Source organism: Vigna unguiculata, chromosome 7 (assembly GCF_004118075.2).
Source record: "Vigna unguiculata cultivar IT97K-499-35 chromosome 7, ASM411807v1, whole genome shotgun sequence".
Taxonomy (NCBI): Eukaryota; Viridiplantae; Streptophyta; class Magnoliopsida; order Fabales; family Fabaceae; genus Vigna; species Vigna unguiculata.
Window position 1 is genome coordinate 25,976,355 of NC_040285.1, and position 23,092 is coordinate 25,999,446.

The 23,092-nt window shown below is 31.4% G+C and overlaps 3 protein-coding genes across 5 annotated transcripts; 2 read left to right on the forward strand and 1 right to left on the reverse strand.

Annotated features, from left to right (window-relative positions):
* Positions 1-2,367: 2,367 nt before the first annotated feature.
* Positions 2,368-4,185, forward strand: LOC114189603 (transcription factor bHLH94-like). The gene is made up of 3 exons (XM_028078216.1): positions 2,368-2,958; positions 3,099-3,509; positions 3,611-4,185. The coding sequence occupies exons 1-3, from the start codon at positions 2,467-2,469 to the stop codon at positions 3,704-3,706; spliced, it is 999 nt and encodes a 332-aa protein (XP_027934017.1). The 5' UTR covers positions 2,368-2,466; the 3' UTR covers positions 3,707-4,185.
* Positions 4,186-12,658: 8,473 nt separating this feature from the next.
* On the forward strand, positions 12,659-16,688 carry LOC114192128 (phosphoribosylamine--glycine ligase). 2 transcript variants are annotated; one of them, XM_028081735.1, is made up of 5 exons: positions 12,659-12,849; positions 13,158-13,430; positions 14,121-14,491; positions 14,879-15,409; positions 15,951-16,655. In XM_028081735.1, exons 2-5 carry the CDS (start codon positions 13,166-13,168, stop codon positions 16,365-16,367), a joined length of 1,584 nt encoding a protein of 527 aa, XP_027937536.1. In that variant the 5' UTR covers positions 12,659-12,849; positions 13,158-13,165; the 3' UTR covers positions 16,368-16,655. The 2 variants fall into 2 exon arrangements, with proteins under 2 accessions (XP_027937536.1, XP_027937537.1); XM_028081736.1 differs by lacking the exon at positions 12,659-12,849 and adding an exon at positions 12,902-12,994 and having other exon boundaries at positions 15,951-16,688.
* Positions 16,689-17,067: 379 nt separating this feature from the next.
* Positions 17,068-23,050, reverse strand: LOC114190947 (sodium/hydrogen exchanger 1-like). 2 transcript variants are annotated; one of them, XM_028080037.1, is made up of 14 exons: positions 22,018-23,050; positions 21,767-21,885; positions 21,385-21,482; positions 21,191-21,250; positions 21,040-21,086; positions 20,613-20,807; positions 20,162-20,208; positions 19,853-19,919; positions 19,158-19,258; positions 18,756-18,857; positions 18,477-18,615; positions 18,329-18,391; positions 17,984-18,070; positions 17,068-17,618 (listed from the first exon to the last, which is right to left on the reverse strand). In XM_028080037.1, exons 1-14 carry the CDS (start codon positions 22,189-22,191, stop codon positions 17,313-17,315), a joined length of 1,605 nt encoding a protein of 534 aa, XP_027935838.1. In that variant the 5' UTR covers positions 22,192-23,050; the 3' UTR covers positions 17,068-17,312. The 2 variants fall into 2 exon arrangements, with proteins under 2 accessions (XP_027935838.1, XP_027935837.1); XM_028080036.1 differs by having other exon boundaries at positions 21,767-23,050.
* Positions 23,051-23,092: the final 42 nt, after the last annotated feature.

Genomic DNA, 23,092 nt, shown 5'->3' on the forward strand with positions numbered 1-23,092 from the left:
TTTGAGTACAATAAAAGATAATTCTTTTATACGTAAATTCATAAAATAAAATGAAATGCGTGAAGTTGGAAAGTAAAAGTTGACAGGGATAATTTTTGAGAGGGAAAAAAAATGGTTTAAAATAGTTATTGAAAAACATTTTTTTTAAATGAAAAACCTTTTATCTTATTATTGGCATCTTAAATACGATTATTATTATTAAAACAACCTTTTGTTTTCACTAGAAGTGCTTGAAATGTCTCCAAAGCAAATGTTATCGACAAGTGTGAAGAGAATTTTTTATGTTAATATACACGTGATCCGTACATAAAAGTTTTTTTTTTTTTTACAAATATATTATATTTGCAATACAAAATTAACAAAAAAACTAATACATTGGAGCTATACATTTTAATCAATTTCGAGGGTGTTACTCTGGTAAAGTTGAGCTGCTTAAGGGAAGACATTGTTAAAAAATTATCATGAATAATAAATATATTACAGCATAATGGAGATTCTCTAATACTTCTATATTCATATTACTGCCCCAAAAATAATTTTAAAATTAAGCAATTTAGATTTTGCTCCCTAGTCCTTCGAGGCATGGCTTCAAGAGCCAGTGCCCATTTCTTGGCACTGTGTAATATAAATTAGATTTTTAATTTCTTATTGAAATTTATTTATAGATTATTCACACCTTATTGTATGAATTTAGTAACCATTTATAAATGGATATAAGGATAAATGGTTACAGTTTATTATACAAATTGAAGCGTTTTTAGATACACTGAATCTTTATATTATTAAGCATAGTATGGGGACCCACTTATGAGTAACACTAAGTGACGAATTTATGGATGAAAAAGTATTGTTTCTAATAAATTAACGTATAGATATTAAAATTTTAAATTTTCATCACTCATTAATTTCTTTTCGTGTTATATATGTCGTGGGCACTGGACTGGACAATCACAACACAGAAATTTGTATACTTAATTGGAATAAAGTTTTAATACAAAATTAAATCAAGTCACCAACATCTAATTAGTAAGATGAGAATATAATATATTGTGTGAAAAATAAAAATAAAAATAAAAAATTAAATTTGAAAATTTTGGAAAGAATTATTTACGAAAATAAAAATAAGAAGGATTTACTGAAATGGAAGTGGCTACAAGCAGAATATGAGACCAATGATTAATCCCAACATTTTTCCGTGTATAGGGGAACTTAACTCATTATGTTCTTCGACATATCATTTTCATACACAAATACAGACATGACCGCAATTGTTGTAGAACTGGTGCCTGTGTTCTTTTATTTTATTTTCTTTGACGTTAACCATCTTCTTTATTCATCATATACACCTACCACATTTTACCTAGTTAACTAATTTACTTAATTCTTCAAACAATTTCATTTTTTTCATTCTCTTTTTAACACTTTTATAATTTACTGGAAGCAACTATGTTTCATTTTCCGTCAAAAGAAAACCGTGTTTTATTTTATTTCTTAATCTCTGCTGATTTGTCATCTCTTACTCATTCACTAATTAAAAGTAAAAAGAAGCATAACTTATGTCTCTGTCACTGTGTAATCCCAAAAGTTTCAACAATTTTTTTTTTATTCGGAAAGCTTCCAGATGTAACACTAGTGCTCAATAACATGAACTCCAAATAAAGTGACTGAAGTAAATTCAATTTTGTTTGGATGTTTTTGTTTGTTGTTATTGAATGATAGACGGAGGTCGTCTTACAGAAGAAAAAAAAATCAAAACTACTATAACGAATCTTCACATTTTAAGTTTTTGGTTTTTAACTTTAAAATTATATCTAACACAAACAATATTTTCTTTTTCAATGATTCTATATGTATCAATTAAACGTTAAACAATTTTATATCATCATTCAATGTTAATTTTTATTACAACAATATTGAATTTTGCATATTATAGAAAATTAAAAGTTTTTCTTGTATAAAAAGCTGCGAAATCTTATTTATACACCGGTCTGTTATAACTAACAAAGCAAAGAGACACATTTGTACAAGTGGTATGAGAAAGACACATGTTTCTTAACATAATTGGGTAAACATTAGACGATCAAAACAAACGAACTGAGACAAGTCGTTCAATCTTAACTACATATAATAACTATTGAATTATATATCTAAACCATATCAATCTTCACTCAGTTGAATACAGGTATAAAAGTATATCATACACAATCAATAAACTCATTAAAAAAAAGAAGAAGAAAAAGATGATTGAATATTGTGATAAGTTATTTTGATGTTTTGTAGTGTGTAAGTAAAAGTTACTGTATTTAACATTGAATTAATTGTATTTCACGTGCAAAGCAGTGAGCATTTTTGGGGGGCTTTATAAGGCAAAAACTGGTTGCAGAGAGGACCCAACACAACACAACACAACACTAGTGGTGTTTTCCCTTCATCGTCTTGCTCTTGAAGGTATTGAGGTTGTTTGTTATGTGTTTGCCAGAGGGAGAGAGAGACAGAGAGAGAGCCATGGCACTGGAAGCAGTGGTGTTTCCACAATCACAAGACCCATTTGGTGGTTACGGGTCAGTGAAGGACTTCTACAACTGCACCTTCTTGGCTGCTACTTCACCTAACTGGGGGGACTATGAACACATCAACATCAACATCGACAAAGAAGAAGAACAAGGTTCCATCTCTACTTTTCTAGATAATAATAACAACAACCCTTATGGAGGAGATTGGACCAGCTCCTCCTCCTCTATCTTACCCCACTTCAATGAACTTCAAGAAACCACAGACCCCAGTAACACCACCTTAACCACTCGTCCCAAGAGGCGCAGAGCCAAAAGCAGAAAGAACAAGGAAGAAATCGAGAACCAGAGAATGACTCACATTGCTGTGGAGCGCAATAGAAGAAAGCAGATGAATGAGTATCTTTCTGTTCTTCGCTCTCTCATGCCAGACTCTTATATCCAAAGGGTATACTTCGCTCCTCTTCCTTTTGTTCTTACCTGTTTGTTTCTCTCTTTGCTTCCTTCAAAAAATAAAAGGCTTTATCTGAATTTTGTTTGTTTTGTTTGTTTGTTTGTTTGTTTGTTTGGTCTGGTTGGGAATTGAAGGGTGATCAAGCTTCTATAATTGGAGGTGCTATCAACTTTGTGAAGGAGCTTGAGCAGAGGCTGCATTTTCTTGGTGCTCAGAAAGAAGGAGAGGCGAAATCTGATGCTGGTGGTGCAACGAACATGCCCTTTTCTGAGTTCTTCGCCTTTCCGCAGTATTCAACAAGTGGGGGTGGTGGTGGCTCTGAGAATTCTGCAACCGTAGGTGAAGACGTGGGTGAAGTTAAGTCTGGCATTGCTGACATAGAAGTGACCATGGTGGAAAGCCATGCAAATCTCAAAATAAGATCCAAGAAACGACCCAAGCAACTCTTGAAGTTGGTCTCTGGTTTGCATACTATGCGCCTCACAATCTTGCACCTAAACGTTACCACCACTGGTGAAGTTGTGCTCTACTCTCTAAGTGTTAAGGTTTGTCTTTGTTGGTGCCTTAAACTTGAGAGATACTTTTAGTTAATTATTTTCTTCTGCAAAAATGTGCTGATGAGTTTTTTGTTTTTGTGTTTTTGCAGGTAGAAGATGATTGCAAGTTGGGATCCGTTGATGATATTGCTGAAGCCGTGTACCAGACGCTGGAGAGGATTGAGCAAGAGGCAGTGTTGAATTAAGATGAAACCATGACCACCAAATTTGGGTTGCTCCACTTGGTTTTTAACCTTACTTCATGGTGGATGATTATCTCTTGCTATTTTTCTCTTTGAAGATGTACCTAATTATTGCAACTTCTATTCACTTCACCCTTTTTTAATCTACTGATGTGGACTCCTTGGAGGAAGTTTTTTGGTTTATTCCTTCTTGTGTATGTCTTTGTAGCTCACGAACTTACTTTTGATCTCTCTCTCTCTTTCTCTTTCTCTTTCTCTTTCTTCTCTTTTTCTCTGAGGTAGGGGTGGAGGAGGCTCTGTGGTATATTGTTCTTGAGACATATTCTAGTGCTTGGTCAATTTTGCCCACTTTCCTTTGAAATTGGTGGGTCTTGTCTACCTCAACTATAAGCCAAAGCCAAAGTGTCAAGCTGAAATTGGGAGCATCTCGAAATAAAATTGAATGAAAATGAGAGCCAAAGATATTTGGCAATTGTCACATATAATCAAATACTCCATTTTGTTTTCTTTTAATTGCCTCTCATATAATCAAAGCAAGGAATTGAAAAGGCTTAAAGCTCCATCACTTTAAACTGATTCCATGTTCATCATCAGAAGTAACATGCACTTACGTATATCAGAGGTTCTAATTTTTTGTGTAATGAGAGTTGTGTTGTGCATTATTTTCTGTTCCGGATTTGTAGCAAAAGGTTGTAACTGTCGAAGGAGACCCACCTACACCGTAGTCTGTAGCAAGTAAGTACTAAGTAGAGTTGCATTGCAGGGGAAGGCTGCGGAAAACAGCTTCAAAAGGGGTTACCTTTCTCTGTGCATTGTGTTGCACGCAGAACAATAAATAAAGGGTCCATCTTTTATCATCATTATCATCATCATCATCACCATCAAGATGGCTATACTGAACTGAATCCATGATGCATGTGTCTCAGTGTACGTGTATGTATTATATATCAGGGATTCTGTGTATAATTATTTCGTAACTTAGAAAAAAATGCAAATGATTAGCACATTGAAGGCAAAATAATGGCCCCATGAGGCTGTTGTACTATGTTGAATGCAGAATCCCTAGGTGAAATAAAACATAAAATTACAGATGGTGGTGGGATCTCCAAGACCAGAATGAAAAGAATAAAGTAACAGATGTAAAAAATTAAACCAAAGTCCTTTTTTGCGGTTAACTTGTTGAATGGAGGTGTGTGTTGCTGAGTGATTTGAGAGCAGATAGAGTAAATTGTCTGGGTGAAAAAGTTTTTCCCTTCATCGATGCACTTTATTTTGTACACACACTTTTTGTATGCATTGGAGGTTTGTGAGTTATCGTGATGATTGCTGGAGGAGGAGTAGTAGTAGTAGTGAACTGTGTGACTTTTTAAGCAGAGGCGTGATCTCATTATGTGATATTTTCTCAAATTTAAAACCTTGTTCTGTTCCCCATTTGAGTGAAAAATTTTGATTTGGGTCAAATCCAAAACAGTAATGACATAGATTCATGGAATACTTTCCAACTTTGTAAAAGGATTTCCACAATTACTTCAAGTATGTTAGGAGTAAGCATTTTGAATATGTGTTCCTTTTGAACTATGAGTGCCACCAACCAGCAAAGGTAGCCAAAAGTTGCTATCTTGCTGAGAAAGTTACAGAAAAGTGAATTGTGCAACTCCTAATTTCTTGTACAAAGAAAAGTCCTGAACAAGTATAAAATCTTCTCTGATAGTCCACTAACTTTTGCACCTTTTCCACAGCACACCACAGGTAATTATTGTTGCAAAGAAAACACATCATAGCCCTGTAAAATCCTCTCATATAAAAATATATATATATATATATATATATATATATATATATATATATATATATATATATATATATATATAAAGTTTAAGATTTGATTGTTGAATATTTCGAGAAAAGATAACAGGAAAGATCTCATATTAATAAAATATGAGTTCAACTCATATAAGGGTTAGATACCATTTTCAATAAAAAAACTTATGACAATAGATTTATGAGTCTTTGGTACTCAACTTTCTCACCTGTATTTAATGTGGAAATTAATCTTATATTTGGATTCTCAACAATCTCTTCCTTACGTGTGAGTCCCTCTACATTCGCACTTCTTCCACGAGCTAACCACAAAGTGCCCCTTACTTGTACCAATGTCAGGAAGATTTTCGATACAATGACTCATTTAAGTCAGTCAACGAGACGAACCTTCGGCTATAATACCACTGTTGGGTCTTTTGAGAGAGGATTATCGAGAAGATACAACACTAATGAGACATAAACTCAACTCATACATAAGAGATTGACACCATTCTCAATCCAAAACCTTTAAGACAATGAATTTATGAGTCTTTATTCTTATATAATGTTCAACTTTTTCATTTTTATTCAATATGAAAAAATAGTCTCACATTTAGATTTCCAATAAATATATATATATATATATATATATATATATATATATATATATATATATATATATATATATATATATATATATATATATATATATATATATAAATCAAGTCCTACTTTCTCTCATCGATGGCCTTTTAAGTTATAAAACTAGATGTCAACATTCTCTAAAATAACGAGTATTCATCTATTTAATTTTTAAGTTGATATATTTTATTAACATCTGGGACTAGTTTAAAAAAAATCAATGTGTAAATGTACTCGAAAATTATTAATATTTTTCGACTTTATCCTCTATTTAGTAAGAGAGAAATAAAGAGGAAATATAAAAATGAGTCCAAATTTTATGTTAGGTTGATGAAAAAAAAAACAGAGAGAAAAAATGAATTTAGATTTTTTTCTGAATTTTTTAGTATTGTTTTCTACTGTGATTTCAAATTATACTTTAATTTTTTTAAAGGCACAACACAGAAAAATTTAATTGAAAATTTAAATTTGAAAAAAAATAGAACTATACAAGCTATTTTCATTATATTTTGCTTAATCTACTTATTTATTTCTCTATTTTCATTTCTCTTAAAATATTTTAATTTCTATTCAACTTCTTACATATTCTATATTTTATTTTTATTAATTCCATCCCTTACATGTTTGTTTGTTTTTATCTAATGGGCCATTAAAGAGAATAAAAAATTAAGGAGGAAACATACCATTTATTAATTATTTTATATAATTTTATAGTACAACCTCCATCTCCTTTTATTTAACGGGACTCATAAATATAACATAAACATAATAGTTTCATTAAGATAAATTTATTTGTAATTTTGTATCAATTACTTTTTTAACTTATACAACGTCCTATTGGATATGCAAACATGTTAAATACTTCAAAAATATCCTCCAATGATCTTATTTAACCCTACTAAAATTTATTTATAAATATAATACTTGTAATTAAAAAAAAATGTCGATGGTGAAGATACTATTAATATATTAGCACATGGCAACACATTAAATTTAACCTTTCACATTGAATAACTATATGATCATATTTTTACATTGACTTTTAGCTTTATGTCCTTCATTTGCCCTAGGGATCTTATTCCTCTTCTATGGAAGCTACTTTTGTTGTATTAAACTATTAGTCTAATAATTTATCTAGCTACTACATATAGGTATAGATTTAAAAACAAAGTCATCATCATTATGGTGATTGAATTGGCCAAGTTGTTATTATTTTTGGTTAAATTAGAGGGAATGTGTTAAATATACATTTTAAAAAATATATAAAAATAAGTGTGTTTTGTTTCAAATCATAACTTTATTATGTAGAAATGGTGGTAGAAGAAAAACAAAAGTACAATTGGGAAACATGTGAATTTGAGGTCCAAAGTACTAAAAGATCTCCAAATAGATTGAGGAACAATGACCCTAACTATTAAATTCAATGAATGATGATGTGACAAAGGAGGATTGTGGAGGATTTTCGATATTATTTCTTTTTTTTTTCTTGTGCTATTTGAGTTTTTTATTTTTTCATTTATAATTCAGCTCATTTATTGATTTGTCCATAAATTACAATGGCTATTAATTTTGATTTCCTTGTGTTCCAAATAAGACATATTGATCTTCTTATACACATTCAAATATTGTTTGACTTGATTATTTAATGACAGCAATAAAAAAAAGTACAAGTAATATGGCATATATGAAATTGATGAATCAATTTCAAATAAGTCCAACAAATATGCCAAATATAAAAACATAGCTTGTCATGATGTCAATTATGAATATAAATAAAGAAATATAATATTTTAGATTCTTTACGTATACCTAGTTTATAAATAAATAAATAACTTCTTGTTTTTTATTAAAATACGACGCTTTTGTATTAAAAATGTTTTTCGAACACTACATTTTTTTTTGAAGTTGCTCATTTATATAATTACGAAAGTAAATTATCCCATTTCAATAAATTTTCCAATTAATCAGCCCGCTAGAATTTATAATCTATAGATACAAAACGTAGTTATTTAACTGATTGAAAGAAAAAAAAATTCAATTGATTGAACCGCTCGTCTATAGTTAAATTATTCTTTAAATTATTTCTTTGTAATTTCTTATACAAAATTTAAAAATTTAAAATGATTTTATCATTAATTGCTAGTAGTTGTGACTTTGTACGAATATGCTGTGTCATCTCAATGATCGTTGAACTAAAATGATTAAATATGTCAAAATAGTACTTGTTATTTTCAAATGTTAAGGTCTCCCAAGATTAGAAGAATTATTTTAAAGGACCATGGTTAAATTTTAATATATTTATAATAATTAAAAACATAGTTAAAGCTTGCCATGGCAAATAAATTTCAACATTTTATACATATTGGTTAGTAATTTGCGGTTTTTATTATTCATTATAATTTACAATATACTTTTTGTTACTTTAAAAGAAATTTGACCCTACAAAATGTAAAATAAGTAATCTGAAATATTGATGAAAGAATCAATATTTGATATTCTATAGCTTATAATTATCATGTCATACGTTATATTGGTATTTTCTTTTCTTTTCAACAACTAAGTTTACTTACTTCTTTCTTTAAAGTTTATTTTTTCCTTTAGAGGAACTTAATCGTTTCAAAAGAATAATAAAAAAGACCAGTCTTTTTTTCTTTTTCTAAATCACTGGTAAAAAGATCCTATAGGATTGTCTGACAATGTTTAAAAGAAAATTATATCATCACAATATTTAAAGCAAGATTTTCTCCGAAATGACTAATTCATTTTATTGTTTCAATTGTCGTTTTTCTTAACGTAAACCATTGATATTTTTTTATTAAAATAATTTTATTCGATTAAGTTCATCCATACATAATAAGATTAATTTCCCCCAGGATTTAAATAAAAACGTTCACTTGAAAATTGACCCATACCAACATCATGATTTTTTTTTTTTAATTTCAAATGTCCTTTGAAATGAATGATGTACCTCACCTTCTTGTTTTTACTCTCTTTTTAAATTTTTTAAAATAATATACTTTAAACTTAACATTTTTTATGATAAGATCGAACATATCAGAATATAAAATTAGATATATGTAGAATGAAGTGTACACCTTATTCTATAGTGTAATTTGATTTGATTTCTATAGAAGTGAAATTCAAAATCTATATTTTCAGCTAACTAAGCAAAAGAGAATAATATTACTAATAATAACAAGTGAATATGTCACTGAGTAAGATAAATATATTTACTTTTACAAATTTTTTTAATTATTTTATATCTATAATACAAAATTTTAATATTTTATTTTATATAATTAGAGTCTCCTAGATATAACACATATATATAACCGCATGTTATTATGTTAGTATAATAATATTTTAACCCACATTTTTATACACTTTTTGAATTCATTACTCTTATCATTTTTATATATAAATTCTATTGCTATCTTCTCATCATTCTTATATATCAATTCTATTGGTATCGGACATAGAATTTGAATATTTTGTAATTCGGTATACTCGATAAATTTTATATTATCTAAAAATAAAGTCAAACATAATTTAAATACTTCATCTTTCTTTCATCTGGAACATCTAGCTAAACGGATCATACCTACCTAAAAAATGTAATGATTATTTCTTGAAGGTTATCGTTGTATTTCATAAAATTCCAAAGACCTTTGTATTTTTTCTTGTTGGGGAGAGTGGCATTGATAGATTCCTACCCTCTCACACTGTGTCTCTCTCTTCTGATTTAAAATTTTGTCTGTTAACAAAAGGACGAGATTGAAGCAAGAGGTTTTTTGGTAGGTGCCACTTATACCAAGACATGAACATTAGGTTTGGATTGCAGTTCCAAGAAATAATAAGCACATAAAAAGAGAATCATCGAGAATAAAATTTTGAATGGGTTGAGTTCAGTTTAATAAAGAAATATAGATAAGATTTGTTGATTCCTTTCTTTGATGAAAAAGTATAAACAAAGTAATAGTGACTCCAGGAAAGGAAAACGAAAAGAAAATGGTGAAAATGGAATAGAAAGAAGACACTAACTAATAATTGGATGAAAAAGGAGCAGAGTGATAGAGAATATACCCTAATGTTGTTGCTCTGCACCAGACATTGTTCAATGCCTTTTTCAATTCTCAAAATGAGGAAATAAGTTATCCTTTGCATCTTATCTTTCAAAATTCTATAATGGAAGGAAATATGTGTGATGAGGTCTTTTATAGATACTGGTAGTGGTTGAAATAAGTGAATAATTAGACCTTTTATTAATACAGCATTAGTTGACATCAGATTCCAACTAATTCATAAATTAATTAAATAAATTATTAAGTAATATATATGAATCTTATAAACTCGTTTGAATGTTGAATTTCTTCTATATTTCAATTTCATCTTAAGTGAATATATATATATATATATATAACATCTTTTCCTAATACTTTTTTTTTAATTTTATTGGATATATTGTTAAATCAATAATTTAAATTTAGTAAATATATATATGGTGGAAACATAAGTGTAAGTGACGTTGAGTTAAAATGAAAAAAGTTAAATACTATATAATGAATAAAATTTATAAACTTATTATTAAAGTTCATTTAAGTTAGACTTATATCTTATTATTATTTACTCTTTCAATAAATTCTTTTGAAAGACTATCAACTAATGTTGGTTCTCTCAAACAAACTAGAAAAAAAAAAGACCTTTTGCATAACTAAAAGGATAGTTTGTTTCATAGAATTCTAAATGATGATATCTATCCGTGTGAAAAGTATGGTTGAAAAAGTATAAAATATGGCATTAGGAACAAAGTGATACAAGGCTGAATTCGACCATATGAACTAAGGTGGAATATTGTCTTAATATGTCTAAATTGTTGAAAATTTTTCAGATATGTGATAGTGATATATGGGATAATATAAGCCAATTATTTAAGTGGATCATTTGTCCATCAATTTTATAATTGTTGCATAAATTTTGATACTATAATCTTATATAATTGACATTAACTTTTTATGACAATTACTCTCTCATGGGAGAGCTCTATAAGCTCTATAAATTCCACATTTGCTTTATGCTTTGGGTCATAAATATGCTCTCTTATATAATATATTGTATCATCAACTTTAGAGAGTAAAGGGTTGAAACTAAAGAACACATTAAAAGATTCTCGTGATACTGGTGATAGTGATAGAAGGTTGATCCTTATTCTTTTTTCGCATTAGTATTCATTTGGTAACATAGCAATGTTAAATACCTTAACTTGTTTTGAATCTATCATGGTTTTGCATCTCTTAAAAAATTTAGAGAATGAGAATCTTGAGGTCTCCTTAAAATCCATCTTCCTAATTTAGTTCAGATCCCTTAAAGCAGACACCCTGAAGGATCATTAACGCTAAAGAAACTTGGTTCCATGTTGTAACAATCATTAATTTTACTTTGATAAAACTCTTATTCAGATTTTCCTCATTTTGTTTGTACATATTTGTTTATTTTGAGAAATTTCGTTTGACCTAGAATAAACATGTAGTTTATTCATTATACTTAAAAGTTTTTGAGGGGATACTTGATATATTGTGATACATGGTAGATAATACTCATTTTGAAGGATCCGTCACCATGATCATTGTGTTTAGTTTCTTATATTGATTGATAATGAGATAAATGGACAAAGTGGGAAAATGTTGAAATTTTTTCAAATATATGATATGTGGGATAATATGAGATATTCATATGGTCAATTATTTCCATATATGTTATCCATTTGTCAGTCAATTTTATAATTGTGGCATAAATTTTGATATTATAATCTCATATAATTAACAAGAATAGCAACAATTTATTATAACGACTACTATGTTGTTTAGAAAAAACTATGATTATTTACTAATTAAAGACAAAAACTTTAAAATAATGAAAAATATTTTTTTTTCTTTGTTTATAAAATAATTTGAAATTATAAAAAGCAAATTAAATCAATAAAATTAAAATATTTGGTAAAAACTTCATTAGAATTGGATTTCATGCATTAAATCAATATGAAAACACTAAAAATATATCATTTGTACTTGAATAAATTAAATTATAATGAATAATTTTTGATATATTTTTTAAATTTTGGAGATTCCATATTTTGATATATTTTCAAATCTTATGATTTATAATTAGTTTTGATTTATAACCAAAGTAATGAACTTGGTTGATAACAAAGATTTTGATTTTTTTATATATTCTTTTAATATTTAGATTTTTTTATTGATTGATTAATATTCATAATGTTCTTAAATATCTCATATTTTTATTTATATACACAATATTTATCATTTTCAAATTTATTAAATAAAACTTAAAATATCTATTAAGATAATAATAAAGATGGACATCTTAAATGTAATTGGTGACCACATTAGTTTTTAACTTTATATTTGGTTTGAATACTTTTAAAATTCTAATTGGTTTGCAGTAGCAGTAAATATTTATCACTCTTGAATTTATAATAGATGCTCCTTGACAGAGAGAGGAAGCGTTTGAATTTATTTAATAGGTGGTGATAGTTACCTTTATCATTTTTTTTACATTTAATAATACTACCAGTAATTTTTTGAAGGGGTAAGGGGGAAAAACACAAGACGGCGCACCTAGTTTTTGTCGGAGAAACACTGAGGAACAAGGTTGGTTGTGCGTGAGAGGAGGATTGTGATTCGCAGGTAAAATTCATTTCATTACTTTCTAATCTCTAACCTTGCGTTGTGCCACTGCATATGTACCTTTAAAACCATTTTGGGTGCATCAATCCACTTTTTCTTTTATTGTTCCTTCTGGCTTTGCCAACACTTCATCTTTCTTCTCAAAGTACGCAACCTGTTTGATAAATTAACTCAATGGGTTTTATTTCAGTTTAAGGGGCTGCTTTTGAAGTATTAAACATATATTTTCTTTCCTTTTTCTTTTTACGTCTCTTGCAAAGATTACACTTTTATACCGTTTTTACTAAAGCTGGGTAATTTTGTAACAGGCAGTAGAATGTCTTGCGCCACCTTCAATGTTGCAGTTTCTTTGAATCTTCATGGATGCAATAAGAATGCAGTTTCTAAGTCACTTGGGTTCAGACACCACACAACTTTCCACAAGTTTTCTTCTCTCTTTTTCGAGACCTTGAATTTGAGCTCCACTAATCGTAGTTTTGCCCAGGATGCACCCTCACGCTCATTTCACAGTGTTTTCAAATGTGCTGCTCAGAATTCCGAATCATCGCCTTCAGTTGGCATTGACACAGAGAATAATTCTCGTAAGCACTGCCGTTATTCTATCTACACATTCCCGTCTTTGCATTGCGATATTATATATTTTTATTATGGTTTTTAGGGACTTTGTCCTCTAATACCGTCATTGGTCAATGGTCACATTAACGTAACCTGTAGTTTTCTCTGTGGTTCTGAAAATCATCGAAGAGACTCTGTATCATGAAGTAAATTTCAAAGTTGTCGAGGTTGGCCCTTTCTTGGTTAATACCGGTTGAAATTCTCATCAACATCCAAGTATAGGTCACTGTAGCTTACATTTACCACATTTAAAGTCTTGAATCCCCAATTATTGTTCCCGATGAGGTGTGAACACTTGGTTTATTATGGAATAAGGGCGTCGGGTAATTGGTAAGCTGCTGCCTGACAATAGGAACTAATGTCTTTATTGAACAAGTCAATGAGGGATAATTTTCCATTGGTGACTTTTATTTTTCATTTTTTGACATGATGTAGATTTCCAATGATATTAATGATGTGCACATCATATAATGTGTACAACTGCATGCATGTCGCTGATAATTTTTTTGACAATTGCAACTGATTTAATCTTTTGTTTCTGTTAAAGTTTCAGAGTCAAGAAGATTCAATGTCTTATATATCAATCTTTATTCACTTTATTACATTTACTGATAGTTTTCTCCTTACTTTCAAATTTCCTTGTGCCTCCTTCAAAGAAAGAGTGACTGTTCTAGTTATTGGTGGAGGAGGACGTGAACACGCACTTTGCTATGCCTTGCAACGATCACCATCCTGTGATACAGTATTTTGTGCCCCAGGCAATGCTGGGATTGCTAGCTCAGGAAATGCTACTTGCATCTCAGATCTTGATATTTCTGATGGAGCATCAGTGATCTCATTTTGCCAGAAAAGGGGAGTGGGACTTGTTGTTGTGGGACCTGAGGCTCCACTTGTTGCAGGTCTTACAAATGAGTTAGTTAAAGCCGGAATCCCAACTTTTGGTCCATCTGCTGAGGCTGCTGCTTTGGAAGGTTCTAAGAATTTCATGAAGAATTTGTGTGACAAGTACGACATTCCAACCGCCAAGGTCTGTCTTATTTTGAATCTCATCAGCCAGATAAATATTTAATACTAGCTCTGCTGGAATGATTTTGGCGCATGCTTCTGTGTATTGTATCTTATTAGGAGCTTCTTTGTAAATTCTGTAACATACTAATTACTAATTAGTAAGCAGATTAGTCAAAACTATGTTGTTGGTTTCTGGATATGAATAACCTGTCAGGGTTTCCTTGATATTAAATATGAGTGTTGCCCATTTGGCTCTTTATTGTTCTATTAATTAAGTCACAATATATTTAGAAGTCATTTTTATGATAATGTGTGTGCCTCCATTTTCCTTGGACCTTATTTATGTCAATTTCACCCTGAAGAATTTTTTTTGTTAGTTTTTATTAATTGTGGTTTACTAGTGCAGTATAAAACATTTACCGATCCATCTGCTGCAAAGCAATATATTCAAGAACAAGGAGCACCGATTGTTATTAAAGCAGATGGACTGGCTGCTGGAAAAGGAGTTACTGTTGCCATGACACTGGAAGAGGCATATAAAGCTGTTGATTCAATGCTGGTGCAGGGTGATTTTGGTTCTGCAGGTTGTCGTGTCATTGTTGAAGAATTTCTAGAAGGAGAGGAAGCATCTTTTTTTGCATTGGTTGATGGAGAAAATGCAATTCCACTGGAATCTGCTCAGGATCATAAGCGAGTTGGTGATGGTGACACAGGGCCAAATACTGGTGGTATGGGTGCATATTCCCCAGCTCCTGTATTAACCAAGGAACTTCAATCTATTGTAATGGATTCCATTATCATCCCAACAGTAAAAGGAATGTCGGCAGAAGGTTCCAAGTTTGTTGGGGTTTTGTATGCTGGGCTTATGATCGAGAAAAAGTCTGGCATGCCTAAGTTAATTGAGTATAATGTGCGATTTGGTGATCCAGAGTGCCAGGTGAGTTAAGCATAAGATGCTTATTGGAATGAATTTACTTTCTGATGTAAGTAGTTAACCCTTGAAATACAATAGCCTAGAAATCTGTAGGCATTACTGAAAATGACTGCTTGAGAAATTGAGCTCATCTCATGTTCAGATATATGCAGTTTTTAATTCAAAAGACTTACAATTTTTCTTTATAATCCTTTTGTCGACATTCTAATTTGAAAAATGTGTCAAGGGATTGTGATGTCTAAATATCTTGCTACGATTGTCCATGTTTTGGGAGGTCATTATATTTGTTTACAAATTGCAAATTGACAAATTGGTGACCAACCCTTTCAAAGCTTTTTATTCATCTTTCTAGTTCATTGATATCATAGATCTTATTTAACGCAAGCACATGCACACACGCACAATCATCACTTTATTTTCACAATACAAAGTGTACAACCTATGTTAACAACATATAATCACATTTGCACTGTTTAATGTTAATAACATGGAAGCTATGCTAACGGATAGTGTACATAATTTTTCCTTCTGAAATTTTGAACAGGTCTTAATGGTTCGGTTGGAGTCTGATTTGGTACAAGTTCTGCTTGCAGCATGCAGAGGAGAATTGAATGGGGTATCACTGAAGTGGTCTCCTGGGTCTGCCATGGTTGTGGTAATGGCAAGTAAGGGATATCCCGGATCATACCAGAAGGGAACAGTGATTGAAAATCTTGAAGAAGCTGAGGCTGTTGCTCCAGGTATCAAGATATTTCATGCAGGAACCGCATTTGATTCTGAAGGAAGGTTTATTGCAACTGGGGGACGTGTTCTTGGGGTTACTGCCAAGGGTAATGACCTTGAAGAGGCATGTGATCGAGCTTATCTAGCTGTTGAGAATGTTAATTGGCCTGGAGGCTTCTACCGTCGGGATATTGGCTGGAGAGCTCTACCTCAGAAACAGTATGCTAGAAAGGAATAAATCACTGAGACTCAGAACATCAGTAATAGACATTGGTTAACGCGCAATACTGGTAAACCGGTTTACAAGTATTATGTAAGAGGGGCTCTTTACAGTAGATGAATCTTGTCACTCTTTTACTTTTCAGGTGTAACAACATCATTAGCCATGGTGGGGAACCTCGTGAGAAACTATTCATCCACCCCCATCTCTTAAAATTGGTTTCCAATAAAAGTTAACTTATATACTAAAATGTATACTGAAATGGGTGAAACGAAATCCTTCCTCAAGACATTTTTAAGGTTCAAACTTGAATGATGAGCTAAAACTTGTTTACTATCATCCTTTCAGTTTATTTCCATTGATTCTTTATTTGAGGGGTTCCGGATTCATATATTTGCGATAAGGCGATTAAAAAAGTAGTGACTGATGTCAACGCCTGTCAATTTCCCCTGTCAATCTGTTCACATCAGTGAACAGAGTCAGTACTGGTAAATTTTATTGCCTTGTGGACATCTTCAAAGGATTAAAGACAAAGAAACGAACTTTATTCACGCTTGGAACATTGCAAAGTTTAACAGTAAAAAGCTAGGTAAATATAATCTTGTGCAATTGGTGTTATATTAATCATAATCACTACATACATGACTCTCTTAAGAAAAAATATTAGCAACAGGAAGTCGCTTAACACAATTCACGAAATCATTGAGCACAAGGATCATTCAACACAATGGAGTAAGGAAGGACTTAGATGTGTATATAAAATTTTACATTCAAACTTCTTTGTTAACTTACATGATAATATATATGGTACATCTCTTGATCAACTTCAGATCAGATTCTTCATTTTAATTTACGGCAATTTAGAGAGAAAATGTATCAAACATACAGTGCATATAAGTTTACGTTTGTGCCCCACATTATTGAAGGAAAAAAGTGAATACAAGCAGCTAAATTGTTTGCGTTTCAAAAAATCTCTGCTGCTCCGCCAGGAACTAATGGCACAAAACCCCTTCCACCAAACACAGGTCTCATAAACTTGTCATCAAATTTCCTCCAAAAGTAGTGAACAGTTTTGCTTGGATGGCTTATTAGCATACTTATCCTACTTTTCCTTTGAATTTGCTGATTGTTGCTTTGGATAATGGGGCCATTATTTTCAAGCAATAGGAATCTCAAATCTTCTATGTTATCAGTGGAAGCAAAACTTGGTGGTTTTGGATGTCTTGGTTGCACAGCCTCTATCAGTGGCTTAGTAATGGAGCCAAATACCTGTTTACAATTTTTGTTTGTTTGAAGTGAAAGCAACCACATTAGTACTTTATTTGATCTTTTTGATGCATGTCATATTATTTATCTGACATAATTGTATATTTCACTATTCAATTGTAATCATTTCCTGAATTTTACCATCATCATATTCTATAATTGTTTACCACATATTAAATCCGGTTGATGTGTTCCTAAAAAAATTTAAAACAAATAAATAATGTCATTTTGTAAAAACTAGAAACAAAATAATGCTGTTTAACGAAACCTGTAAATTATGATAGTAAAATACACGAAAAATGAGTAATAGAATTCACAATAAAGTAATTGAGTGATATTAAGACTGTTTATATCTATATGAAACCCACCACAGTGCTGAACAAGACCACAATAATGGAAGAAGTGATCATTAATGCGGAGTCTTGAGTTGATGATGTACTCTTGGCTTCTGCAAACTACAATTCAAAACGGATGATTTAGTCTCCTGAATTTACTCAAACTTTTTTTTTTTTTTTTAAATTTTGATCTTTGCAAATATTATTTTCTTTTGAAATAATCTGCATAATTATTTAGCAATGACATAGCTGCAACTAGATATGTAAAGTTACTACTTTTAAAACTTATGTGAATTAAAACTAAAATAATGAAAGACTGAAACCAAAATTTGCATGGACAAACATATAAACACATAAAACCTTATATCATGCACTTGCCTGGTTATAAGATAGAGCAATAGTCACTGCACCTCTCATCAGGCCAGCCCACCATATGATAAACTGGCATTTTGAATAGTTTAGCAGAAATTCAGTGAGATCAACTGAAAAGTCAATGTTTGAGGAATTATAAGTCCACAATTATCACCTGTGAACGAAATTCAATTCTGGTATTCTCTCTTGTATTGATACGATTTTTAATGTATGCAATAGGGAACACAAAAGCTGCTCTTCCAATCAACACTAATGCAAACAAAGTAGAACTCACAGCAACTGAAATTCCTGCACTGCTCCAACAACATGGTAATGTGTTAAGAAAATGACAATGATTAAAGTAGAATATTATGTTTTCCTTGAAAATATATGGTTGCATTAGTGGTGCTGAAAATCCTGGCTAAAGTGCAACACAAAAGACTTTTCTGGTTACCTGCCTTTGCTGCTTTTCCATTTGTCAATATCTAGAGCATCCATGCCAACACATATAAATATAAAAGTTTCTGCAATGAATGAGAGGGTTGCAAAGGCGTGCCTGAAAGAGTGAAAGAATTTTTCAAATTAAGATTCTAAATTGTTTCACTTGTTTTAATTAAAATTTCTTTATTTTGCCTGCTATCTTGGTCATCTTTGTGTGAAAAAGAAGCATCAAAACAGAGTTTAGATAGCTCAGTAACACTCAAGGAAGAGAGCAGAAAATAATGGTTCTGTAGGAATGAAATGGTTTTGGTAAATCTCATAACTACGTGATTGTTATTGAATTTCTCAGGATTGACTAACATTAATGTATATTAATCTTTCCCTTTTAAAAAGAGTTAAGAGATCATGTCCTTACTTGGTTGTTGTCCTTGAGCTTAATGTAACATTGTGCCAAGTGTAGTGTGACATAACAATGCCACAGAAGAAAATAGTCAATATCCCACTGAGACTCAAAAGCTGCAGAAGCCACACATATGTACATATACATCTTGAATTTCTAAAGTGAAATAACTGCATTTATGATACACTACTAATGAATATTTTTTCCATTCTGCAGAAAATTTATAACACTCAAGTACAAAAAACCTCTGTTGATAGTAATTGTTCCACTGTTTTTACCTTGTCTGTCATATCATAATGTCATTTTCTTCAGCCACACTTCCCTAAGGAATATTGCCCGGTTGGAACTTGGAAAAACTATGTTAAGTATTTGAATAACACATTGTCCTTGATACTGTATTTATCGCTGGTAAGTGGTAACAAATTAATGAGGATTTGATGAAAACTACATATACTTTTGGTATGGCCCTCATTTTCAATTCAATATTGATGCAAAAGTTTTCAAACTACTCTCAGTATGTATAAATGTTTGATCTTTTTTTTATTGTTATAGTCTTTTTCATAACCTTGGGTACGTGGATTTAATTTAGTTATGCAAGGATCAAATTAAAGTAAGTACCATATATAAGGATTGAGTATATATTTTAACCTAAAGATTGAAGTGAAAGTAAACAAAACAAAATATGCATTTTGTAGATGGTGGTTTTGTACCTCAGCGATCATATATGACAAATATGCCAACAACATCATAAGTGCAAGTTCACGATCAGTAGAATGCCTGCAAATGAAAGGCACTATATGAGACAGATCGCACAAAACCATCAGTCAAATATAGTACAAGTCGTATTTGTTAATCTATTATACCATTCTACAGTTTCATAAACAGGTTCACATAATTCAAAATTTTAGTAATTGGGTTATTATAAAAGTTTGTAATTGGGTTCTAACTGTAAATTACAAATTTCTAAGACAGAGGAAGCTATTTGAAAGATTAGTAAACCAGAGGGAAGGAAACCACACCTTCCCAGGTAGAGTTTTTTCATAATATAAGCACTTAAAAGGCCAACCTGAAAAAGTCATCATCTACAGCAAGTCAGAATAAATCTGCTTCACCACTCTCAACAATTAGTAATTTAAAATTGGATGAAAGTTGAATGCTATTTTTTTGAAGTATTGTTGGTGTTACTCTCCTATCAGAATAACTATGTATTACTGAGGTGAAACTTTAATTTTGTTTGAAAAACAGCTCACCTAAGTAATAGTATATCTAATTCTGTTTGCTCATAAATGGAGCAGTTGAATCATATCTATGTAATGGTTTCATGGAGCAAATATTTCATGTCTATGAGACAGGTGATTACAGAAAAAGCACTAATATGCTGCCTTACATTAACATACAGAATTTCTCACTATGGCATAGTTTTGGCTCCCTGAAAGTCTGCTCTAAAGAGTGTTTTAAAGTTAAACTTACTACTATGCCAAGGGCAGTACTAGTGCAGAAGAGGTAAAGGAAGGTCCCCAACAATTTCAAGGCTGTCATAGAATTGGAGCTGCTGAAGTCAAGGGATTGGACCGAATTGAAAAGCACAATAGACGTGGCATCATTTACCACTCCCTCCCCAAATACAATGCTGTAAAGCAAGGGTGTTTCATCTTGATTCAGAACCTTCAACACAAGAATGGAAAAAGGAAGGCATTTAAGTGATGATATATGAAGATTTGAATTTCGATTTCTGTCACTGTACATAAAAAATCAGGGTATGTATGATTTCTAATGTAGTTATTGTGAAAGACCCTAAATTTAATGTTTACTTGTGATTAAATAACAGTAAAAACCTTCTACAGTGTCAACTATTTTACTTTATACAGATTGTATCTCCACCAATGTTAGAGTGTACCTGCAATGTACAAACTGAGTCCGTTGCTGATAATATGGCACCGATGGCTTCATATGCACGGTGCACGAACAGTCATCAGAATAGAAGGACAATGCTGATTAGATTAAGGGATAGTGAGTGAGATTGTTCTAAACCAAAAACTATGTCTCACCTAGGTAATCTTTTATGCCAAGGTTAGCCATTCCAATCCATTGAATGAGCATAAGGGCACCTAGAGAAGTTGTAGAAGAAATTATGGAGTCTTTAATACGTTCATTCCACATAGATTGTGTAATTGACAAACCAGTAAGTCTGAAATGAATCGATTTGAAACTGAAAAAGATTACCAGAAAAAGGAGATCTTACCAACAGATATCAGACAGAATGAAATAACTGTTCCAATGACTCCAAAGAGCAGTATAATGGTGAAATTCTTGAAGAACTGTTTCTTCTTGACTTGGAAACTTACATACCATTTGAAATTATACAAAAAATCAAATGAATAATGAATAAAATAATTGATATTGAAAAATGACAATTGTTGGGTTAACAACAACAACAACAACAAAGAAAAAACAAGAAGAAAAATAGATGATAGAAACACTAGATCAAATACATTTTGAGATCAGAACCTTATTTGTAGTGGTAAACGTCTATGCATACATATTGGCACTTTATAAGGTGTGCTCTTAATAAGATTATCATGATTTTAGAGCTAATTATTACAAAAACTCATAAGCATACTTACCCGGCATTGAAAATAATAGGGGGAAGCAAGTAAAGAAAGAACAAGTCTTCACTGAATATTAAAATCTTGGTACTTTGAAAGTTGGTCACAAACAACACAACCGTTCCAGCACACAACCCCTGCAAATTTTTTAAGCAAGCCAAGCAAAATGTACCATAGTTTATTAATATAGAAACTCTAGAAGCACAATATTGCATGTATGTACCAACGTGGAGAGTAGAAAAATGAGTTGAGTGTGTAGTGTTGTGTACCAGAAGGAGGGCAATGATGGATTCATTAGCCCACCGATTCTCTTCCAGAAGATGGCCAATGATGACACAAGTGCCTAGGAGAGTGAAGAATACACAGAGAGCCACAATGGTGCTTGTGCTGAGATAGGGTGTTGAAAGATGAAACGGTGGCAGTAATAAAGCCATTGCGAGCATTCAGGTTAAGTACTTAATAAGTTTGTTGTCCTTTCTGACAGTGGTGATGTTTACTGAGGTGAGTTATATATAAATTTGCTCCGTGTGGTTTGGTTCTATACACCGACGAATATCAAACTCGTTTGAGAGTTTTGGAAAGTGATATACATTTTGTCACAACGTGGAGGATAGCACATATTAGGTAACGTTGAGAAGTGACAACAAACTGCAAGTCATAATTTTCTCTCTTTTTTTAACTATTTCTGCATATTGAGAGAAACCTAACATTCAGGCACTAAACTGACTTGCTGTTTGCATTTCCTTTTCTCATTTCACGTTTATAGTGTCACACATATTAGTTGGTAATCTAGTCCTTTTCCCTAATTATGCCATGTGATGCAAAACGGAGGTCATAAATTAGCATGTATCTTGTTCTTTTGAGTCCATTATCAGAACAGAACCAACAACAAACAATTTTGATAACTTTTTTTCATCTGCACAATGATTGATTTTGGATAAAATTAATTGAACCTCTAGGACTCAAATTATGTTTTTTAACACCTCGAAAGGAAGTTTGGTTCTCAAAACACACTATGTCTCAGAAGTTTATCCCATTTCCTGTACCTTCCAATCATACTTTCACACGTCATTATTGAATCCCAGCTACTTCAAATCATTTTAACGGAACAATAATACAATCTTTCAAAAATTTGGAATTTGTCCCAGGTTCTCCTTTAACACCAACCAGATTCCAGTTCATCTATTCCAAATCTCAGTAACTAAAAAAATGTATTTTTCCCATGATATTGTTAGTAGATAAAAAGTTCACTAATCAGTACAAGCAGTTGCTTAATGTTAATTTAATGTCCAATGCGTTATTAATTTCTTTTCAGCTTTGACGGGCAGCTGAAAGCGTCCAAGA